General features: G+C 43.0%; 1 protein-coding gene across 2 annotated transcripts in view; it reads left to right on the forward strand.

Annotated features, from left to right (window-relative positions):
• The window catches only part of slit2 (slit homolog 2 (Drosophila)), a 73,647-nt gene that overhangs the window by 28,123 nt on the left and 21,376 nt on the right, over positions 1–24,148 (forward strand). For both annotated transcript variants that reach the window (XM_026359770.1, XM_026359769.1), the window contains 7 exons: positions 17,507–17,578; positions 18,540–18,611; positions 19,091–19,162; positions 19,412–19,575; positions 20,126–20,264; positions 21,921–21,992; positions 22,187–22,258. In XM_026359770.1, the coding sequence (XP_026215555.1) occupies positions 17,507–17,578; positions 18,540–18,611; positions 19,091–19,162; positions 19,412–19,575; positions 20,126–20,264; positions 21,921–21,992; positions 22,187–22,258 (663 nt within the window). The remainder of the gene's footprint in view (positions 1–17,506; positions 17,579–18,539; positions 18,612–19,090; positions 19,163–19,411; positions 19,576–20,125; positions 20,265–21,920; positions 21,993–22,186; positions 22,259–24,148) is intronic.

The following is a 24,148-nucleotide window of genomic DNA, read 5'->3' on the forward strand; positions in this document are numbered from 1 at the left end:
AGGCAGCCGGCACAGCTTGCTGCTTTCAGAGACGCGTCATGCTGTGCGCGAGTTAATAAAGTTATGTGTCTTTTCAATGGATGTAGTACAGTTGCCGGGGGTGCTGCTGTGTGATGACAGCATTAGAGCAGGCATTTTGATTGTCAGTGCAATAGACTTGAACCAAACGCCTCTCAGTGTGACTAGGAAGGCCAGAGTGAACAAGAGTTTCCCATTTGCTCCGGTTGTGTCCCTCAAAGCATGAAGTACGACTGTGTGCAGTAATTGTATTTGTCTGTCATCTTAATATCATAGACAAACAAAAAACCACAAATAGGAAAGTGATAGCGCCGGCGACGTGTGGTCCCACAGATACACACGAACAGGAATGAGGATGTTTGGTATGTGGTTTCTGTGTCAGGTGGAGCTGAGAAGGCTTGACACCTCGTCAGAGAGTCTGGAAGAGGAGACAGGAGCTCTCACTATGTGACACCAAGCTTTTTATAGACACATGGGTGCATCTCTAGCTCTGCCTCACAGGGCCTCTCCGCCGGTTTGCGAATGTCTGCATGTGCATTATGGATCTTTTTTAGTCACTTAGCCTCGTTGAGCTCAACATCTTTTTTATCAAGAGAGGTTTTAGAGCAAAGCAAAGCATGCAGGTGAAAAAAAAAAACAGATTAAAAAAACTACATTTAATAGAAAGATTTACTAGAGTGGAGGTTTACTGCAGATGTTCTGCTTGCAAATCTAATGTGAGTGGCATATGTCTAAACATTGTTAAAATTTAGTTCTTGTTTTATCAGATTGCCAACAGTAGAGACATGTCAGGAGAGAGATCAGAGCAATGACGTGCATCAAAGGTCACTAGCTGGAAATGAACCAGGATGATTGCAGTTCACGGTCCATACTGTTACCCTAAGGCCACCAGGACACTTCAGTTCAAGCACTGAGATTACTTTTCCTGACACTTATTTTTTTATTTTTACTTTTTATTTTTTTTAACCAAGGTCATCCAGCTTTGTGATGAGAGCAGTGATGCGTATTTGCATTATCCTTAATCGAATAAGCACAGTGTACTGTGATCTACTGTGTTTGACAGCTTGAATGTATATGGGCATGCAGAGTTGCATTATTTGCGTGCTCTCATATTCTTTTGTGTCTGCGTGATAAATGGATTTAAAGATTTGAAGAAAATGTCACACAAGCTGACGCACAATAGGCTGTGGATGTTTGTGTGTGTGTGTGTGTGTCTGTGTGTCGGCATGTGCACACACACGTGCACACGTAGATGCATGTGTGTGCATGCGTTCTTCGCGCAGCGTGAGTGTGTGAAGGAGGGTGAATGGTGCGCTGTAGGGACGCTGACATTCAATAGAAGATGAATGTGCTGATATGACAGTGATACATGGAGATGTTTACTGTAAACCGAGAGAAGGAGAGACTCAAACCTCTGGGGGATTAGAAAAGAAAAACGTAAAGTGAAGGAAGGACCCAGCTTGTAGGATGATTTTACTAAACTTTGTTAGGAAAATTGTCATAGTTTGCGTTTATGATCGGAGACAATTCACCCATCTCCGTGTGTCTTTACAGTGAAGCTTTTCTCTCTCTGCTCTGTATGATATCACCAGAGGAATGCTGTTATTATGTGAACTGACAATGCTCAGTGACATGATTGGCTCACGTTCAGCGCTTGTTCAAACAGCACAACACACTCTCCGAACACACAAACACACACTAAGGTGCATGTGCACGCTGAGCCTGCTCATCCCATCCCATTACTGCAGACAATACCTACAGTGTTTGGGAACTGGTACATGCAATGTTGCGCACAGAAAACATACTATACACTTACTTTGCATGTGGCAAAGCAGGAAACTCACCAGAAAAGCACGAGACTCCAGAGAAATTAAACGCTTTCCTTTCAGTAGCATTATGGACTCTTTAAGATTTACTTATGTTTACTTATGTGAGTCCCTGCAGACTCTGTGAAGTGTAACAGTAGCAGAAACTCAACCCTTTTCCTTGAACAGTGGCACCCCACTCTGTGCAGCTTTGTATACCCAAGCACAACTAGTGTATAATATGATATTGGCTGGCTTTAGGAGACTTAGCGCTGCTGTTCTTGATTTGTTGCAACTTTGTGGGAAAGTTGACTGTGAGTGGGATAAGCTCTTATTGCCTTCCCCCTATGAGCGTGCACGTGTGTGTGCGCGTGTGTGTGTGTTTATGTGCGTGAGCTGATGGATGAACTTGCAGTCTGGTAAGCAGGGACATTCCCCTCTCTGTTCTCTCTCTGTGCCATGGAAACCAGACAGGAGGGCTATGGTGGCCCACAGGAGCCAAATGAGGCGGTAATAATGCAGTGCTTAACCTCACATTGAAAAATGACTTCATTCTCTCATCAATAGAGCAGTTCCTAACGCCCTGCCACGCTTATGCATGCACATACACATGTACACACACTCACGTAAAAACACACACCCATAAAAACACACGTGTAAGTAAGTGAAACGGGTATTTCCCATGGTTGAGGTATGATACAGTTAACCAGTATGCAGTTCAGATACACAGCCTCTTATGCATGCACAGTATGTGGTATGCTGCAGTGCGGAGAAACCCGTTTGTTTTTTGGACTGATTAAGGCTGGACTTGAATGGAGATGTTTAAATTTCTCTGCTTGTGCTTTTGTGCAGTTGTTTTATCGGCGTATGTTTGTGTTAATATTCAGTCAGTGTGACACTTTCTGCTTTGTTAGGATTCCTATTAGCCAGCTTAGCAGATATTAATCTCCCTGGGATCCATTAATATTAAACGAAAATACAAAGCAAGAAGCGGAGACGGCCATGTGTGACAGATCAGACTGGCTTGTTGTAAAACTCAAATGATTTTTCAGGGGACCATTGTTTTCTAATTGCTCCCAGAAGCACTTATTCATTCAAGGTCATTTTTATACATATGTACCACATGCATACATGCATCATAGAGCTCATTGATCTGGCCAAAGGTCTAAGACGTTAATTCAACCACAACTGCCATTTGTGTGAGTGACAGCCAGAGAGAGACCCAACAGGCTCTTTAAGACGGTTCTTCTTTCTGTGTCCAGTGGCTCTTTGCTCACTTAGTGCTGCTATTGTACTTATTTTTTCCATTAGTGTATTGGCGCATGTGTGTGTGTCTGTGTGTGTGTCTGCATGAGAACACAAGACAGAAAGAGAGAGCAAGAGAGAGATTTGATGTGTACTGTAATACTATAGGGTGAGCCCTGAGGGCAGCTAAGAGCTTTTAGAGAAAGAGCAACAGGGACTGATGACAGAATGGCAGCCAGGCGTGACAGACAGACAGACAAGAAAATGAAGTGAACGGAAGAAGAGACAGAAGAAAAAGAGAGAGTGAAAGTGGGAAAGGAAGAAAAAGGACATTAGGGTCATAAAAAAGTCTTATTTCTATGAAGGCAGCACCGAATAATAAAATCAGCAATCAGGGATTTCCCTCCTTCATTATGTGTGTGTATATGTGCGCATAATTGCTGGCGTCTCTTAGATACCACTTAGCATCTGCATATTTACCTGACAAAAACAGGGTGTGTGTCTTTTTATCTGAAAAAAATATGTGTACTTAATATTGTGTATGTGTTCAGTTTGTTTGTTTACTGTTTCTCCTGTGTCAATTCTTCTGTGCGTTTGTTTTGTGCATGTTCATTTATGTGTGTATGTGCCTATGCAGGCATGTGCATATTGGTGTGTGTGTCTTGGCTCACTTGTGTGTGTTGGTGCACACTGGCCCTGGGGCAGCCTCTTTATACGTCTCCTGTGTGAGGGCTCGAAGTGAAAGTCTTTTGAAATGATAACCTAGAGTTATGAATGGCTGTATACACCAGAGAGAGAGAGTGTGTGAGAGACGTACAAAGAAAGGACAAAGGAAGAGAGAGCGAGACGAGAGAGGGACAGGGACGTAAATGGGTGATGAGCAGAATAAAAAAGAACAGCCTAATTCAATAAAAAAAGCAATGTGTAGTGGGAATAAAGTCATTATTGGAGATGAGAAATAACTCCTTTATTTCCTACTAGTGAATTGTTTTCTTATTCACAGCTCTGTCTTCTGTCCTTTATCTGTAAAATGAGAAATTGGATGAAGCAATGAGAAAGAAAGAAAGAAAAAAAAAACAGATAAAATGTTATGGATGGAGTGAGAAGGAGGGGCATGTAAATGGATGTGTGTGTGAGAGCGAAGCTGACAAAAGAGGACAAAGTGCGGGATAAGTGAAAGACAGAGGTTAGAGGCTGGTGCAGTGTCTTGTTAACCTGTGTGGTGGATGACAACGGCTCAGTAGGACCTCTGCACTCCCAGGCCTGTCTCAAGTGCTGCCTGTCAGTATTTGGAGTGCTCTATTTCTGGTCAGACAACTCGCTTCGGCGCCTCACCATTGCCTCAACTGGGGCATCCCGAGACCCCCGCGGTAAAACGAAACAATGTCACAACGCCAACCTCTTCAATCTGCTACTATGGCCTGTTGTTGCGTTCAAGTGGCGTTCTTATGGGGTTTTATACCGGCGGCCCATGTCTGTGCTATTTATGGCACTGGGCTTCCTGCAGATCACCTGTCAATCAAGCAGTCAATTAACCAGTATGGGGTCCTCTTTGCACTGCATTCCTCGCTGGTGTGCTGGTAATATCTGTAGGTCAGTACCTTAGTCGGTGTCTTGGTGTTTTTTATGCAGTTGAACTGAGTCCGATGAGTCAAAGAGGTCACCAAACCATTCTGTAAATAATATTCCACGAAATCGAGCCTGTGCACATTGCCAACTTTTACCAAGCTGTGAACTTGACAACCCTTCAGGTCACACACTTTTGTCTGTTGTTTCCCATAGTGGCCGCTCTGTTTATTCCGAGCAAACCGCTGTTGCTGCAGTTAGAAAAATAAATGCATCACTTGCTGAGCAACAGATGAGTTTTTCATGGGAAAAGTGTATGTTACTTTCAAACAAAACTCGGGATTTTGCTTCGTCGACGTGGGAAATCGACGGCGCAGCGCGACTGGTGTTCAAGTGGTTAAACAGTTGCTAAGTAACAGACAACACAAATGGACGTTGCTCTGAGCTCTTGTCAAACATTTGAGTGATTTTGTGGTTTTCTCCACTTTCAACATCGTATTTTTAGGAAAAGAATCAAATAAATTACTGAAGTCCATGTGTGTCATCACGTTGAAAAAATTTTCACATGCTAAGCTTTTAATACAACAGCAGTGGCTTTTGCTGTGACCTCTGTAAACTTGGTGAACTTGGTCAACACAGTGTTTTATGTTTTACCTTTAATCAGCATCAAATGTTTAGAGCAACTCATGAGCTGATGCCAGTTCATTCACTGCTGTTTTGCTGTATATAAAAAAGGACAGACATGCATTTCTTTAAAAAGGCCGCATGAAACCTGGTAATTATTATGTCTACATTTATTTGTAAGAGACAAAAGTTGCAAGTTTGCCAAAAAGCAACATTCACATCAGTTGCACCTGGTCTGTTATTAAAAAGAGACTCAGTCAAATTAAAAACATGGCAGCACTAGATGGAAGAATTAGGCTGTTCAAAGAGAAAACATGAAGAAAATCCATTATTTGGTGAAACTCAAGACAGAGAACAACATCTAACTTAAAAAACTAGACCAGACAGGAAATCACATTTGTCTGTGCGTTTAAATGTATGTGTGTGTGTGTGTGTGTGTGTGAGAGAGAGAGACAGAGAGAGAGAAAGTATACATGTTCTGCCCTGGCCACCCCCAGACAATAAATTGTGGTGGGAAATATGTGTCTGGGACATGAAGTAGACTGGCATTTGTAAGAGACCACAGTAGCCTGACTTCTCAAACTATAATGTATGTGTACAGTATGTGTATAGTTGGTATCGTTGGTTTTTGCACTGCTTAATGTGAAAGACGTCAAGGGAGCCTCTTTGGTATTCAATGAGAAACAGAGATGGAGGGAGCAGAGAAGGACAACCGATTTAACAAAGGAAGTAGGAGAGGAACGAGACAGGAAAGAAGGGAAACGGCAAAATGAAAGGTTAGGGAGGAGGGAAATATAGTAGAAGATTGCAGGTGATGGTGCATCCATCATGAAAGTCAAAAATGAAAGAAGGCGTAAGGAAAGAGGATGAAAAAAGCAAGTTAAAGAGAATGAATGTGGGAAGAGAAAAGTGCCCAGAGGAAAGAAACAATGAAGGAAAGTGGAAAAGTGGCAAGGAAGGACAGAATGGAATAAGGCCAAAGAGTGGGTAGGAAATGAAAAGGAAGGAAAAGAGGAAGAGAAAAGAAAAAGTGGCAAAGAAAGAAGGAGGAGTAGGAAGGAGCAGCAAAAAGTGTAAAAAGTGTGTATGTGCGTGTGTGCAGGGGTAAGAGGTCTATGTCTGTCTTCACTGGGATTAAGCTTCAGCCTTATTACAGCCTCATTACATCAGTCCACTTCTTCCATTACACACACACACACACACACACACACACACACACTCACACACTGCTGCACATACAGTACACTCACTTACACACACATACACACACACATCATTTCAAATGCACACACATACATATGCATTTAAAACAGTCGCCATGTCAGTCAATCTGCTAGAGGTCAGGGTTGGAGTTTGGTATTCTGGAAATGTTAATCAGTTTATATGTATGCAACTGTTGGTGTCTGTGTCGGTGTCTTTGTGTGCGTGTGTGTGCGTCTTTGTGTGCGTGTGTGTGTGTGTGTGTGCGTAGGTGGGTGGGTGGATATGTGTGTCACAGCTGCTCAATGCATTACCAACTAATATGACACTCATGGTCACCCACAAACACACACACACACACACACACACACACACACTGCTAATCTAATTTAGTTAACAGCGGTAGCCTTGAAAATGCTCTCTGATGTGTCGATGTTGCTGCTCACACAGCGCCCCCTACGTCCTTGCCGCTGGTATGCAGCCTGTCTGAAGTCACTCATCAGGCGCTAAACTCAACGTGTTTTCTATATTGGGGACGCAAACCTCGCCTCGGACTTTGTAGCACAGCGAGCGGTATTTCAAACAGCTCGTGTTGTGCTGTGGTTAGTAAATGGAACAGAGGCATCACTCAGGTCCGAACTCAGCTGCAGCCTGATGAGCTGAAGTGTCTCAACTTGTCCAGTGGAAATTCGATGTGCTTTCTCTAAATGGGCTCCGGCTGGCCGGGATGTTGTATGTGATAAATAACTTCCTTTTGAATGCAATTAAGAAAAACAGTACAATGAATTATATCACAAATATTTCTAAAGGTTTACACTGTGTAGAGTATGGACCATGTACCACGCTGGCTACAGTTGGCAAATACAGTAAGGTTTACTTGTCCTGGCAAAGTTTTGTTTGAAGATTAAGATAGGAACGAGTAATTTTCGAGATATTTTACATTAGTAAAAGTCCCAATGCAACCTGACATTTACTTTAAATGTATTTTGAGTTGAACTAAACTAAAGAACAGATATGTTGTGATAAACATTTACCTATGGAGCAGTGTGGCTAGTGTCAGTGTTATATTTTTATACCACTGCGTACATAGTATGTCAATACATCTACTGTAACAGCTTCATATGCATTCAATCATGATTGTATTTAATTGCTCTAGTTGAGTAAATGCACTTATAGTAAATTCTTTCCATCACTGGATACGTGATGTGTAATATAAATATATTCGCTGGAGAGTGTTTTATTTAAAACGTTTTTAAACTATATGATTTTATCTGTAGAAACAATACGAGTCCGACAAGAAATGAGGCACAACATGCAACAAAGGTCTAAATGTTTAAATTGGTATTTTCAATTGAACATTTATGCTGCAGTTAGGTATATTAGGTCTTCACGTTTAACATTAATGATATAAGACATGGAGACATGGTTTATTTAGTGATCGTTAGGTTTAAAAAACGTATAATAGCTAAGAATCAATCCACTCCAGTCCAAACTCCAATACTGATTTTTGAATCAATTTCATTTATTTGTGTGTGTGTGTGTGTCTGTGTGTGTGTGTGTGTGTGTGTGTGTGTGTGTGTCTTTATGTTGTCTGGCTGGTGTCCAGGAAACTTAATGGCCAACACTGTTTGCTTTCATGGCCCGTCTTTCCAACCCGCTGCTCGTAGGAATGCAGAGCGCATACACACACACACACACACACACACACACAAAACCAGCATGTTTTCACACATATGGTGTAAACACACAGGAATCCCCAACAACCAACCAAGAAAGCGTACATGTAGTCTGCATTATGTGCTACTTCTCATATTCACTGTTGACCGTGCGGAAATTGATCTCAGCTTTTGTTTGGAAGTGTTTGCTCTTTTCTTTTTTTCATTCCCTCTCTTTTGTCTCTCACCCCTCTTGCTCTTTGTCTTTTTCCCATCATTGTCAGATATTGTATTTATTTTGACACAGCCCAATAAACAGAAATTGTTCTCGGGCACTGTGTCTTTGCCAGTAACTGCCACATTTTAGGGCCCGAGTCGCGGTGTGTGTGTGTGTGTGTGTGTGTGTGTGTGTGTGCACGAGCAGAGCGGACAGTGGACAGATGGTGCAGGACAGCTGGTCCAGAGTGACAAGTGTGTGTGACCCGAGCCTCTACGGTGGTGAAAGAAAGAAAGACAACATTGACGGAGAGAAACTATTTGAAGAGGAATATTTCAGCTAGTCTGTGATTGCCAGGAGCTGGCAAACAGAGGGGTGGGGGTGAGGTGGTGGTGGTGGTGGGGGGGGGACATCTTGAATAGATTTGGAGCAAGACAGAGAGGAGGAGGTGGAGTTGTGATAAAAGAAAAGCAGAAACGATGCCTTTCTGCCAATTTGTTCTTTTTTTATCTGAATAGCGCTTGGATTTCTTTCTGATGGCCACAAATGTTGTTCTTCCATCTTTTTGTCCTCCCCTCTGCCCCCCCCCTTGCCTCCTCCTTCCTCTCCTCCTCCTGCTCTTTCTCTCTCTCTCTGGTCTAAAAGCGTTGTGCAGGTGTTGGGTCAGATACTGTAAACTGTCGCAGCCTCGTCGCCCTCCCACGGCCGAGCGGCTGACTGATGAATCTCTCTCTTTCCCTAAACAGCCCAGAGTAGACGATTGACAAGTGGCTCATTCTCACACGGAGTTCAAGTTGGAGGCGTCTGGGGAGGAAACACTTTCAGCCTCTGACATACACACAACACGCACGGAGACACAGAGTGTGACACACATTTTTAATAGCGCCTGAAGGGAGAAATCTGATCTGCTTCTACTCTTACTGAACCATGAACATAAAGAAAGAAACTGGAGGAAAACACTAGAAGCGTTGTACACTAGAGGTGGAAAATGCTGCATATTGATAAAGAGACTTCTTATACTGGAGACGGACTTTTCAAACAAATGACATTGTACAGTAATTACATTGTAATCTGTAGAACAGTTGTCATATTGTGGCCAGTTATGTTACATGCGTCCACTCCGCAACACAGAGCAACAGATAAAGAATAAATTAAAATGATGGGAATGACGGGTGGGAGGGAGCAATGAGACGTTGTGTGTTCACGACAACAATTATAACGTATGGATTCATTGCTTAGTCAGAGTTTTCTTTGTACATGTTTATTGTCAGTCAGCTGTAACCAGTTTTGAGCCGCTCTGTACAAATGAAATCGATTAACTGGTTGACTGAGAATAAGTCACTTGTTGATTTTCTTGGTCGTGTGTGTGCGTGTGTGTTTGGACAAGCTGTTTAAATATATGAGCTTAAGTTTGCAGATTGTAATTAGTGTTTCTCATGTTCCCAACTTAATTTAGCGCAGGGGATTTTCAAAGCCTGAAGCTGTGGCTGCACATTTTTTGCACATTGGCCCCTTTAAACACAACACAAAGCAATATGATTTCTAAGTCTGCACATCCTGGAGAGGTTTGCATCACAGTTTGAAATCTCCTGTTTCGTTCTGGTTTAGTGTGTTATCATGCTAACATTTCCTAATTAGCAATAAACACAAAGTAAAGCTGAACCTGAGTGATGAACCTGCTGATCTGTGTGTGTGTGTGTGTGTGTGTGTGTGTGTGTGTGTGCTTGCGTGTGTGTGTTTGACTGCCTGACGAGGCCTCACCACCAGCATGTCACTCCGAGCTGCTGGGTAAACATAGAGAGGGAAAGACAAAACCGCACACAGTGCTGAATGAGATGTGTGTCTGTGTGTGAAAGAGACAGAGAGGGAAAGTGTGTGTGTGTGTGTGTGCGTGATTGTCTCTGCCCATCTTGTCATGGTTTGTAAACTGTGAATAATGGCACCGCTGCCACTGCAGTCCTCCGCTGCTCCGCGCACACACGTACACGTTATGTCTCTTTCCACTGATATGCTACATAACCCCTCATTCCTGATGTACAAACACACTCTTTCCTCGACCACAAACCGTCTCTTTCAAAGCTCAACTGTCAATCACACAGGAATTATTCTTCGAGGGGAAAAGCCGGCCTCCATACTCCTTAGACATTAAATTCTTTATGAGCTGTTTAGATGTTTGTTTTGATGCTTTGTGGTTGGTTGTTTGTTCACCAGATTGGGTTGAGCATGAAACGGCAGATGGGCTGTTAGTTCTTAATGAATAGGATTTAACGGCATGTATCAGACTAATATAATGCAGATATAGGACGGGGCCTTACATGCTCTCTGCTCTCTCCTCAGACTTAAATGTTTTACTTCAAATCCAATGCTTCTGGTCATCCTGCTGGATGACGGATTAATATAAACAATGAGTGATTGATGGATTAAAAAAGAGTGATGCAATGATTGAGCGATCAAAAGAATAGTGCAGCAATTGATGGATGAAGCAAATTGTGGGGAAGAAAAATAGATGGAAAAGCGCGTCTGAAAATAACAAAGGATCGTTGGGCGCCAGATTGATACATTATCCGCTGGTGGGGGTTTCTTTTTATTTATTTTTTTTCATAAGACTTTGGGGTTTTTAAATGGAAAAGAGACAGACAAGAAGGGAGGGGACTGCTCAGCTTATTGGGTCATGGAGTTTGTGGCAGATCAGGTCAGAGACGTGGGTGAAAAACTTTCTGACCTGGCAAGGGCTATGCAGACTGAGGCACACTCACACACACACACACACACAAACACACACATACACACAGATTCACAAACCCAGACAAAAAAAAAAAAAAAAGCCCAGACACACGTCCATGTGCTGTCACTTTCTATTTATCTATTCTATTTATTATTGTATGGCAATGTAAGAGGCAAACAGGAAAAGGATATGATGTCACTAACCAAGGGTTTGTGGTACTCAAGTGGTCTGGAAATGTCCAGAAGTGGTCATTTTAGCTGTGGTGTGTGCGTCTGTGTCTACATCTTGTGTGTGTTTTGGACACTCTTCCAGGGCAAAGACTGCAATAAATCTGGTCATAGTGCTGAGCTAGTTTTAAAATTCACACATGTAGAAACACACGCATGCAATCTATCTGTCATAGACAGTGTGTAGGTGTTAGAGCTGGGGTTATTGACTCGTAGAGACGGAGACAGCAGCGAGCACCAAGTGAACACACTGCTATCGGAATACGATTAATACTGTCTGGCTGATGGATTAGACTCATTACACAGGGAGCAGGGCAAAGGAGGGTGGTGGAGGGTGGAGAAGATGTAGAGGAGAGAGAGAGTGGAACAGAAAAGAGGGAACGGAAGACATGTTGGGAACAAAGTGTAAGGACAAATCGGGAATGTAAGGCAATGACTGAGGGGGGGCGAGATCTAAGATGTGAGTCTCTAATTTCACCCCGTTCCTCTATTAATTATACTTTGTGTGTCTGCTGCACTCTACAGTGTAACTACACCGAAGGCTATTTGGAAAGGGAAGAGGTAAAAATTCAAACTGACCAATAGAAGATGCTCAAAGGGAGAGAAAAATGAATTTAGGGCACACGTAAAATAACATCGGAGATATGTTCTGACGGGTTGAACTTAATTTAATTTTAATCTCTTCTCTTTGCACTAGTGTATCCTGAAATTACTGCAGGAAAAACCCAGAGAACATGCGAGTGTTTCTTAATGTGTAAGTAGGAGGATCACAGGTGCACAGTGCGACAGCTTTCTGTTGATTCGGCTTCAGATCTAAATGTCATCATCAGATGTTTAGCGGGAAACCATGTCCCCATTACTAAGTGCTTCTCAGTTCTCCTGATATGTAATTACTGTATTACTGCAAGCCACTGTCTATTTCTCGTGTATGTGTGTGTGTGTGTGTGTGTGTGTGTGTGTGTGTGTGTGTGTGTGTAGCAGATGTATTCCCCACTTGTCTATAATTACACGTGTAAACATTTTGGATGATGTCATGGTCTCAGACCGCTGACTGATCTGTTCCTGAGCTGGAAAGCAACGTAATCAGTCTGGTTTTACACATGTACACACACACATACACACACACACACACACACACACACACACACACACACACACATGCATGATCTTTATTTTTTCAGCTTTGTTATTTTATTGGTTAATCTTTCGTGATAGATGTGATAAGAAATCTCTGTCGTGCACGTTGTATCCTCAGCAACAAGACGCTTGTGTCACAAGTTTGGCAAGTAGCTTCCAGCTGGCTTTGTTAAGAGCTCACTACAAAACGATTGGTGGCTGAATGGAAAGAGCAGCAGCTATTTATGTGGGAAATCAGTAGGCAGAATGTAGCATTTCTACAAAGCTATCGTCTTGGCTATCCTTTCCGTATTCAGCGCATGAAGGAGGAAATGTTGCAAAATAAAAACTCCTTAGCAAAGCCACAAGTAAAATAACACAGCTGTTACCACAGGAGCCTTTGTGGAGTTAGCGCTCTGTAATGCTACAAACTCATGGAGGCGACACACACACACACACACACACCTATTCTGGAAGACTGCCATCCTGGTCGCCAGACAGGCACGCTCATGCACACACAGGGGACGTCCTCTCTGTCAAGTCAAAATGTCCCCAAGGTGTCCACTTTGGTCCCGTAACCATAGCAACCCTCTTACCTGGCATTTAAAATATGTGTGCGAGGCATGATGGTGAATAAGGGAAACAGACAATGAGATGAGAAGAGAGGGAGGAAGACGGCGGATCTGTCATTCACGAGCAAAGTCAATGTTAGTTTAGAAGAGAGCGACTGAAGGAGAAAGAGGAGGGTATCTGTGTGTAGGAGGGTGTGTGTGTGTGTGTGTGAGTCTGCATAATAACTCAGTCTCTTGAAAGAGCAAATGCTGAGAAACAGTTCTTATCATGGTTACATGTTTGAAAATTTTGCAACGCAAGATTTCCAGGATATAATAAAATACAATTAAAACCAGAGACCTTATGATTCACCATCACATAAACACACACACACACACACACACATTCCTCCACATTCACAGGTGCCAGTCCTGCCCCAGTGTGTCCAGTAATCCTCTGCAGTGTCTTGAGCAAGCCTCCTCTCCTCCCTCTCCTCCCTTTCCTTTCTCCCCCTCATCTCCTCTCTTTTCTTTGGGAGTCTTTCTCCTCCTAATTGCTCACAGAAGTGTGATCTTTGGGGGTCCACTTCATGGCATTGCTCCCTGAATTAGCTAAAGGATCCACACACGCACGTTCACACACACACACACACACACACACACACTCAGAATCCCAGTCTCATCTTAGCCCTGGCCTTTCTCGCTGACCACCGCGTCCTAATTTCCCCTCTCCTAAAACTGAAAGTCGCTCCGTCCTGCATTCTGTAGTAACATTTTTTCCGTCTCTTCCTAACTTTGTCTTAATTTTTCCTTTTTGATTCCTTCTGCCTCCTTCTTTGCCCATTCACACATTCTTATACTTAATAGGATTAAGGTCTCCGAAAAGGATTTGAACAAGATGATTAGTTTACTGCTCTGCCAACTTCAACCCATACCCTGCCCCACACACACACACACACACACACACACACACATAGTTCCACAGGAACCCCCCGTTTGCTGGACCTGGGAAGAATGTTGTGGCAGTCGTTGTTGTACAAAAGATGTTCAGAAACTGTATAACAGTAGGTGAGAAGGAGAGTTTGTGTGTGTCCAGTGTGGGACAGAAAGAGCAGGGAGGAGGGGGAAGGATGGGAGGAGGAGGGGGGGGGTGCATGTGTGAGAATTGAGTGCTGCTCTTTCATGCCCAGGTCTTCTTAGACACGCAGGGCGTCAAAAGACCCTCTCACTCTGAAAAGACCCTTTAGAAAAGCAGCACTAAGCTCTTAACACTGGAGACCTGACTCTGCCATGCACACAAATACACACACACATCCTAGGCCACCAGAGGTGAGAAAAACAGATGGTATGGTCAGAAGAGAAACAGAATACCTCCACGTTGAATCTGCCTACAATGAAAACCTTAAACAATATTATAAAAAAAAACACCACATCACTTCTTCTGTCTCTTCTTTTGGTTGGCAAAGAATAATCTCTCGTTCTCTAAACACCTATACCCTGTTTAATGCTGCACGAGTTTAACAGAAGGGATTTAAAGTGTGTCTCATATTGCTCTTGGTTACTAATGCTACCCGGTCCAGTGATGGTGCATTGCGGTGTAATAACAAGATGACTTCACAATAAAAAGATTGTGAAGTCATCTACACACAAAGCCCCATTGACATGACAGTAAATCAGCTTATTAATGCTCCTGCTACACAGTTCCAACCACCAGTGGGTTGGGACCAGGATACAATATATAACTGTTTTCAAAAGCTCAAATGTTCCTGTCTACTCCAAAACTTGAGGCCAGTATTTTTTTTAGATTTATCTATTCTGGGGAGCAGAACAAACAGATTTCTGAGGATGAAAAGCAACAGTTTACAGGAAAATAAATGTATTAGATTTATCTGGTTTAGCATGGACATGATGAACGGCAGATTGGAGGAACACGAAAGAGAGTTTATGAGAAGCCGGACACAGAGAAAATGTAAAGACGTATGCTATATGTGCATTCACTAAAGCCAGCAGCATGTAGTAACATGATGCTTGTTTAAGTCTGTTTTCCTACTTAACCTCCAGTGTGCTGTCAGCTGTCAATTTCCAGCAGTCTTCCTGGCTGTGTGTGTGCGTGTGTGTGTGTCCTCTTTCACAAGCTTCCTAACTTAGCAGCATGATATATTCCTGTGTGGTTTAATACCTCCGGCCCCTTCAAACAAAAACACACACACACACACACACACACACACATAGGGCTCAGCGGGAGCCTCTTTTAATGAAGGTAACCTCCCAGTTTAGGCTCAGGGGCAGAGGTGAGGGGTTAAATCTTGGCAAAGTCCAAAAAACAAGACCGATTTAGGAGATGAGGAAGAAGGGAGAAGGATGAAAAGGAAGAGGTTGAGGGAGAGAAAGCCACGGCAAGAAAGAGAAAGGGAGACAAAGGGGTAGGTGGGATGTCCACCTAATTATTTAACTAAAGATGAAACTGAATCAGGTGCTGTGGCGCCAAACTGAAGAAGAAAATCCTCCCTCAAATCCCTAAGAAGTCAATTTCCTTGTCAGGGTAAAACTCACTATTCTCTGTCCCTCTCTCTGGTGGTCTGGAGTGATGAATAAGGTTTTAAAGTGCCCTCCTGTTCCCCACTAAGAGCCCTACCCTCACCCAAACTGCCAGGCGTGTATGCATATGTTATTTGTTTGTACTCGTGTGTGCGTGTTGGGATGTGAAACATCAATTTCCAATGATCACAGTGCTTCCAAAGATAAATGTATATGTAAAACACACTTATCCACTGTACCTAACCAAAACTCACATCTCTGCCCTCCTATGGTTCGCATTACGATAATTGTGACTGAGTAGAGTGCTGTTAAGTGTGTGTGTGTGTGTGTGTGTGTGTAAACTGTATCTGATGTACTGTGTACTGAGGTTTCTGTGCTGCCTAAAATGTACACATACAAATATCATACTGTCAACCCCTCGTATACGACACATTAACAGGTTTTTGCTGATTGTAACAGTCGATAGTCAGATGTAATGGTGGAAAACCACATAGTCTCTGTATGTGTGTATGTGCTGAATTAAGGAGCTCTTTGAGTGTATTTATTTGGTTTAAGAGTTCCAGTGGTTAAAGCAGCACGGCTGTTTTCCAAACCCCCCTGGTCATGTAAAAACAGTATCAGGATACACTCTATTTGATTCAGACCAGCCCCTCGGTGCGTGTGTGTGTGTGTGTGTTAGCGTGTGCACATGCATGAGGAGAGGCACACGTGTGTTTGTGTTGTGTGTGTGTAAAATAGCAAAGGTGAGGCCTCTTTTTCATCTACTTATGTTTATAAAGTCTTATTGCTGGATCATGTTGGATGGGCTCAGCATCGGAGATCACTGAAACCTGATGTGAACTCATCATATGCAGACACGTCTATGTGTCCATGTATGGATTTGAAATTCAAATTCTTTACTCATTAAATTATTATCCATATACTCAACATTCTTTTACAAGCCTCTCTCCATAATGTTTCTTTAGTCTTGGCGTGAAACGATGGCTTCAGCCTCAAGTTTAGAAGCAGCAGGTGGACACGTCGGGGGTTGGATGATACCTGCAGTGCAGATTATACAATCACAGCCACGGGAATGTGAGGAATGTGGCTGGACATTAGCTGTTAGCCGATTAACATGGTGGAGGTCACTGGGGCCACAGTCGGGGTCAAGAGCTGGAAGGGTAGCGGTGAAAGGTCAAATAGTCTGTCTGGAAGTTTGGTCTGCGTTAGCTGCGGGAAACACACACACACACATTCACTATCGAGCCGCCTGAGATTAAGATATCTAAATATCCTCTTTCTAGTGAAGCAGAGATTTATTTTAATAGCTGAATTATATATCCTGTAGTACATTTCATTCTCATCCCCTGCTTTGCATTGCTATTGTTATATTTGCATATTTAAGTATGTGGTTACAAGTAACTATACCCACCTGTGGTAGCATGTTAACGAATGCAATAAATTCCGTGTTTCCTTTTTGGTGTAATTTATTTTCTCTTCAAGCTGCAGCTTGGTTAAAGTGGCTGAAAATTAAGTCTTTTTAAATCCCAACGCTCATACTCATACACACACACACACACACACAAACATCCATCACTAGCTCTGTAAAAGCAGAAGGAGGAGGTGGGGGGTGGCAGGGGCGAGGGAGAGATGAGTGGGAGAACTGAAAGCTCTCAGGGAAATGGAGGTCATTAGTGCCCCCTACAGGTCGATTTAGCATTTAAAACTTCTTACCTGACTTGGATGGATGTTCAAAGCAGACAATTGAATTGGCTCTAGATATGCGGACACTTGTCAGTGGCAGCGTTTTCTGTGTCACTGAGAGATGAATAGAGACAGCTGATTACCCTCTGCGAAGGAGCTCTCTGTGTGCAAGGAACTCAATTTTGCAGATGATCTGTCTGGCTCTGAAGTTTCCCTGCTGCATTTTGGTGATTACATCAAGTGCTTGTGCTGCAAAGAGAAGTGGCTGCGTGACAGTTTGGCTTAACTCTCTACCACCTTATTTATCATTCTCCTTTCTTCTTCCTCTCTGTCCAGTGATGTCAGCGAGAACCAGATACAGGGGATCCCGAGGAAGGCTTTCAGAGGAGCCGTGGAGATCAAGAACCTGTAAGTGGCGCTTTGGCAATACTTCCTGTGCATGTGTGTGTGTGTGTGTGTGGTGTACACGAGGGAGTGTGTTTGCATGCACATCTGTCACTTGCATTTCACCGTGTTTGCAAATGTGCACAGCCCCCGTGTGCTCGTGCATCAATATTTCATTGTGTTAAATGTCAGGTGCCTCCTGCTTGCTATATTGACTGGCACCGCTGCTCGTTAGCAGCTGTGTGTGTGTATGTGAGTGTGAGGGTGCGCTGTGGATGTCACGATGGCATTTGCGTTGTTTTCCCTCATTGTTTTGCCTTAGTAGTAGTTATGATTATTCAAGATAATTGTTGGTCATTTTCCCGGTAAAGTAATTGCTCAGCAGTAATTATATAAATATGGATTTTCCTGCTATTTCACTGCATCCTGTTTTTTTCTTTCACATCAGATACTTTTTAAATGCCTTCCAATTATTGTAAAAGAACAGGCCAGTGTGAGTGTGTGTGCCTGCGTGTGTACGTGCATTAATATGCGAGTGACAGCACATGATTTACTGTCCTTATGTCTTAATTAAATTGTTTCAGCAAAGCAATTCTGTGAAAGAGTGAGAGAGAGAGAGGGAGAGGGAAAGGGAGAGGGGGAAAAGAGGTAAAGAGCAGCGCATACAAATTAGACGTCAGACAGAAGAGAGCAGGAAACGGGAATGTAGAGATGAAAATACTGAAAAAATACATCTACAAAGAACAAAGAGCCCAGGAGTTAGAACTAAACCGAAAGAGAAAGTGAGTGAGAGAGAGAGCGGTTGTTGGTGACTTTGGCCAGGGGGAGTTGATGCATTTTCATCCATAGCTGACTGTCTGACTTGAATTTTACCTGAAGCCATTCTGTAAGACACCTTTACATCTTTAAAGCCTCCTCTATTCTTTCTTTCTCTCCTTTGTGTGTGTGTCTGTGTGTGTGTGTGTCTGTGTGTGTGTGTATGTAGCCAGTTGGACTACAACCACATCAGCTGTATTGAAGATGGAGCTTTCCGAGCGTTACGTGACCTGGAAGTGCTGTGAGTACCTCTTTATTCAGTCTCCCTGCTAACAGCTGGAGAGGCCCCGTGAATGATAAACACTAACAGCATTGGGATATGGAAGGGCTCACATCCACATTGACCTTTGAAAGCCTCCATTGTCTCTGAAGTACCTGTAAAAGGACACTTACTTATAGTTTAAGAAATGACCCTTAATGTCACTGTGATCATGTCATTTGTTAAAAAGGGTCAACGTGTGATTAGAACAGATTTCATTTCTGTCCTAACGTCAGCTACGCTCCACTTAATTTGCCCTGTAATATGAGGCAGGAAGCAGTTTTATATTTTAACATCTAGACAGTTTTGTTACTTCTCTGTGGAGTTAAAATCACGACACCAAGTCGTTGAGTCCACCTTCCAAAACCTGTTGTGATGCTGAAGCCCTTTCTACGTGTTGTTGTACAGGAAATCTACGGTCGCATCATTGTTTCTTGTTTACCACTCTTCTCTCTCCTCAGCACCCTAAACAACAACAACATCAGCCGACTGTCTGTGGCCAGTTTCAACCACATGCCGAAGCTACGGACCTTGTAAGTGGCACTGCAGAGTACTTGCTACACGTTGCCGCCCCAGGGGGAAGAGTTCCTCGCATCCATGCCTATTTGTACAATTGATTGATCGATCTGTATCCGCGCCTTCCCCCTTCCCCCACCCACCGTGCTCCTCCTTCCTCATCTATTACCCCCCCCCCCCCCCCCCTTCCCAACCAATCCCATCCTCTCTCTCTCTCTCTCCCTTTCTCTCTTCCTCCCCTCCTTGCCACCTTCTCTCTCCCTCAGTCGACTGCACTCCAACAACCTGCAGTGTGACTGCCACGTTGCCTGGCTGTCGGAGTGGCTGCGACAGCGCCCCCGTCTGGGACTCTACACACAATGCATGGCCCCGCCACATCTGAGGGGGCACAACGTGGCTGAGGTGCAGAAGAAAGAGTTTGTCTGCACAGGTAGGTCCAGAAGCAAATGGGTGTGATGTGTGGTATGTGTGCAAACAGGACTATTTGTTGTGTTCTCTGACATATATCCGCTTTCTATTTAATGGTGGCAAATCCCTTTTTTTTTTTTTGTTTTGTCTTGTTTGCTTTTTCTCACTGTCTTTTGCTCATGCTTTTCAAGATGGGGACGAAGGCAAGTATTCGTCTAACATTGCCCAGCTTTGTTTCAACACCATGTACTGCATTTACAGAAATATGTAGTGATGTAGGGATTTTATATGAAAGAGCACCTACTGCAGTAGCATAAAATAATATGGCAGATAGGCATGGAACCTGTCACATTTAGAAATTGTTAAGGATCTCTCTCTCTCTCTCTCTCTCTCTCTCTCTCTCTCTCTCTCTCTCTCTCTCTCTTTCTCTCTCTCAACTGCACATTTCTACTTTGCACTTGCTGCTGTTTCACTCACTGAATTCTGTCATCTTCAACAATGTTTGCCTTTGGGATTTACACCGAACATAACCTATTATCCATGGATAATATTGGCCCTCTGTCTCCGTATAGGTCACCAGTCATCATCATCTTCCTCCTGCAGTGTGTTACAGTGCCCAGAGTCTTGCACCTGCAGTAACAACATTGTGGACTGCAGAGGGAAGGGACTGACAGAAATACCCACAAACCTGCCTGAAACCATTACCGAGATGTAAGGCACACACTCATCCACGTACACACATGCACGTGCTCTGTTCTACGTGCATACTGTACATGCACACTTGCACACAATCACCTGCACAGGGAACTTGGTGCAGTGACATTTCTCTTGCTCCTTCGCTGTGCATCTCTCCATTTTCTTTCTTTGTCTCCTTCCACCTTTATGTCCCACTACTTCTCTTTCTGTCTGTGTAGTGAAATAAAACCACACATCTGTGAAATGAGAAAGCCTGGTCGTGCAGCTCTTCCCTGCTTAAGAAAATAATGAAGGCACGAGGGGGGAGGAATAGAAAGATTAATCTGAAGGACAAGAGGAATCATATCTCTGTCTATAGGATCAGACTCAGCGGATTAAAAGAGACAAAAGTATCAAGCAGAACTACAGACTTGAGACTTGAACTAGAGTCAGACTTAAGTCACATAAACAAGGGCTTTAGATGAGACTAGGACTTGGACTGCTCAGAGATTATAAAGCTTGCACAACCATTCAAGTCTGAAATTCAGAAAGAAGAATTTATTAAACAGCAGAAGGCAGGCGTTGCTGTAATTACACTGTGTAACCTCTGAATGGAATTAGTGTCAAATGGGTGAAATCCTGCTAAAACTAAGCCTTGACGGAAGACTATTACAATACTGTGTCATTTTAAGACTTGTGATTTTAAACTAGTCTGTATTGACTTTGAGATTTGACCCAAGAGCTACTTTGACGAGAATTTAAGTCTTGACAAGAAGTGGGACTTGACTCGGACTTCTCTCAGTTACTTTTATAGCGTGTGTGCACAGAAAACATTACAGCCATGTTTTTCAGCCATCTGTTTTACATGCATGTAATTAACCCAGCTGTCTACACAGACTGCGTAACATTTTGTATTTTACTCACATTGTTTGCCCATAAATGTGAACAGAAGCACATTTGAATTATTATTTTCGGAATTCTTTATGCATAACTACAGTGATTGCATGCTGGACTATGACGGCTTTTTAAATACACTCTGTACTACACTTGTAAGCCTCCTGTGTGGACACAGTGTGACCTGCTTTCAGAAGACCTGCTTGACTTTAGACACATAAACCCCAGAATACAATAAAATACAGTGATCCTGAGCGGCCGGTCAAACATTTCAGTGCTGAAGAAATGTCTGGAGCGGAGCTGAACAGTAAAGAATAGCAAATTGAAACCAACTCATTTTAGGCAAATGTTTCACAATCTAATGGTTGGTTTGCAAATTGTGTTCCACCGCCTTTCTTGTCACAGTGACTGAACATGTGAAATGTTTAGCGAACGGCTGTTTGGGTCTGTTTCCTTTTTTGTTTGCCCCCCTCCCGCTCCACTTTTCTCTCCCCCGGCCTGGCTTGACTTGTTTGGCCCCGACCGACACACAGTCAGACTGGCACTTAATGGAAAACTGCCAAGATGGTTAAGGGGGCTCGTGGGTCTGTGTACGTTGGACTGTTCACATGTTAAAGAGGGCGAAAGATCAGAGAAACGTGACAAACTTTGGCACCGGTCATCAAAGCTCCTTATCTGGAAATGTTCCCTTAGCCAGAGCCCTGGGAATAAGCAGTCTGTGATACAGCAGAGATAGCTCTGTGATAGTGGGACTGTTAATGTCGCTCCTCAATGGTCTGTGTGTATGTTTGGTTCCAGACGACTGGAGCAGAACGCCATCAAGGTGATCCCAGCTGGGGCCTTTTCTCCTTATAAGAAGCTGCGCAGGATGTGAGTAGATAAGGAGATACACGTATTGTGCACCATCAACCGTCCCTCAACCATCCACAAAAAAACGTCTAATCCGATCCTGTCCGTGCCTTGTGTTGACCTTTGTGTTTCACTTTCTCTGTTTTCTGTGTTTCTCCCTCCCTTCCTGACTCTGTCTGTGGTTCTGTGCCTCTCTCTCTCTCTGTTCCTCACAGAGACTTGAGTAACAATCAGATATCAGAGCTGGCTTCGGACGCCTTCCAAGGTCTGCGCTCCCTCAACTCCCTGTGAGTACTGCGTGATATGTTTGTGTTTAAGACGCAGTTTACACAACATCACATTGCAACCTTTTGAATCTCATGAGGAATACCAAACCTCTGAGTATTTCAGTATAAGTAAAGTTCACCTGAACAGTTATCTTTACATGTTTTTTGTTGTTATGGCTGTTGTTTTTGTTGTGTTGAGTTTGGGCCTTTGCATTAACACTGTGCTCACCAGGCTCAAAACGGAGATCTAGTAAAAAAAAACAATTGAATAACTTAATAAACACGCACACACACACAACTGACCTCACTTTACACCTCTCATTACACAGTAACTATGAATAGTGCTAATAGTGCTACTGCCAAAAGTACTTTCAACAGTGGCTGCAGCTACATTGTAAGGACGGTACATAAACAGTCAGTCAGACCACGTCTGAAAGCAATCCAGTACAAAAAAATGCCATTTTATAAACCATTTGAATGCACTTTGTAGAAGAACAGCGGTGTTACCTGCTCCCGCTTTGGCCCGAATCACAGGTTGGACTGTCTGCTTTGCGTGTGAAGCTTTGGAAAGGAAGACACAGAGAGAGGAGCAGGAGAGCTATAGAGTTATTTCATCAAGGAGTTATATTAAGGTCTCGTCTCCCCAAAGTCAATAATTCATAAATGCTGAATTGCTGAATGGAGGCTTCTGCCACCTCATTACACATTCACCACCAAGAGAATGGGACACACACATTCACGCTGACACACCACATACAGTTTGACTTTCACATTAAGCCACAGGGCGTGCTCATTGTGTGTCGGCGTTTGGTTAGAAGGGATGTAGATGAGCCTTCGATTGTGTGTGTGTGTGTTATGTATATGGGTAAGCGTAGAACAGTACGTGCTAATGTGTGCGCAAGACATAAATGAAGCATCCACTCCCTGCATCGCGCATTTCCCAACCTCAGGTCTCTCAGGGACGGCCACTCAGCGCAGTGATATAAAAGCCAATCTAAAACACATGTCTTTAAACTGCCTACATACACAAGTCAACTCAGCGTGGAGTGTAAAGATGACAGATAACTGTGTGTGTGTGTGTGTGCGTCTGAGGTATTTGTTGGGAAAGGCAGTGGCAGTCTCAGTCTTGACCTGTTTGTGTATGTAATCTGATGTATTTATAAAAAGCTATTCCCTGATAACAGCGCACATTCCTCACACTGGAGCTGCAGCCAGATTTATGGAGGTTTTTTTCAACGTGACATTTAGATGAAAAGTGTTCATAACTAGTTATAGTTTATGTCCTGAGTGTTGAAATACAGAGCAAGGTGTTGGCACAATGACAGACTCAGTGTTTTTACTCTTCCTTCATCAGTGTTTTACTTGGATAGGCCAAATAAAAAAGGAAAAGATGGTCTTATCGTTCTTGATAGGGGTCTTATCATTTTCTTAGTGTTTTTTCCCCTGAATGTTTCTGTGCTCTCTTCGGTGCAGCTCTGTAGTCCCACCCTTGTAGTTTTATGCTGCATTCACACAGTAAATAGTTATCAGAACTGGAAGAACTGTAAAACTTCCCATTATTCTAACTTGGGAGCTTTTAAGTCTTATTCCAAGATGGTTACACCCATAATTAAGCTTGTAGTCAGACCAGATAAATAGCCAAGTTTGATATTTAGACCGTGTAAAGTAAGTGTAAAGTAATTACATTTAAGTGCTGAGTTTGGAAAGAACTTCGATCTTAGCTTTGCCTGTGTTTTTTATATTTTAAGTTATTTTACATTGTTTACTTTGTTCCAACCACATGTCATTTGTTTTATTTATAGTTGCTGTAGTACGATTGTGTTACAGATTATAAATATACATATACATATATTAATATTTCAGTACTTCCAGTGACGTCACATATAACTTTCAAGCGTCATTCAGCATATG

This window comes from Anabas testudineus, chromosome 1 (assembly GCF_900324465.2).
Source record: "Anabas testudineus chromosome 1, fAnaTes1.2, whole genome shotgun sequence".
Classification (NCBI taxonomy): domain Eukaryota; kingdom Metazoa; phylum Chordata; class Actinopteri; order Anabantiformes; family Anabantidae; genus Anabas; species Anabas testudineus.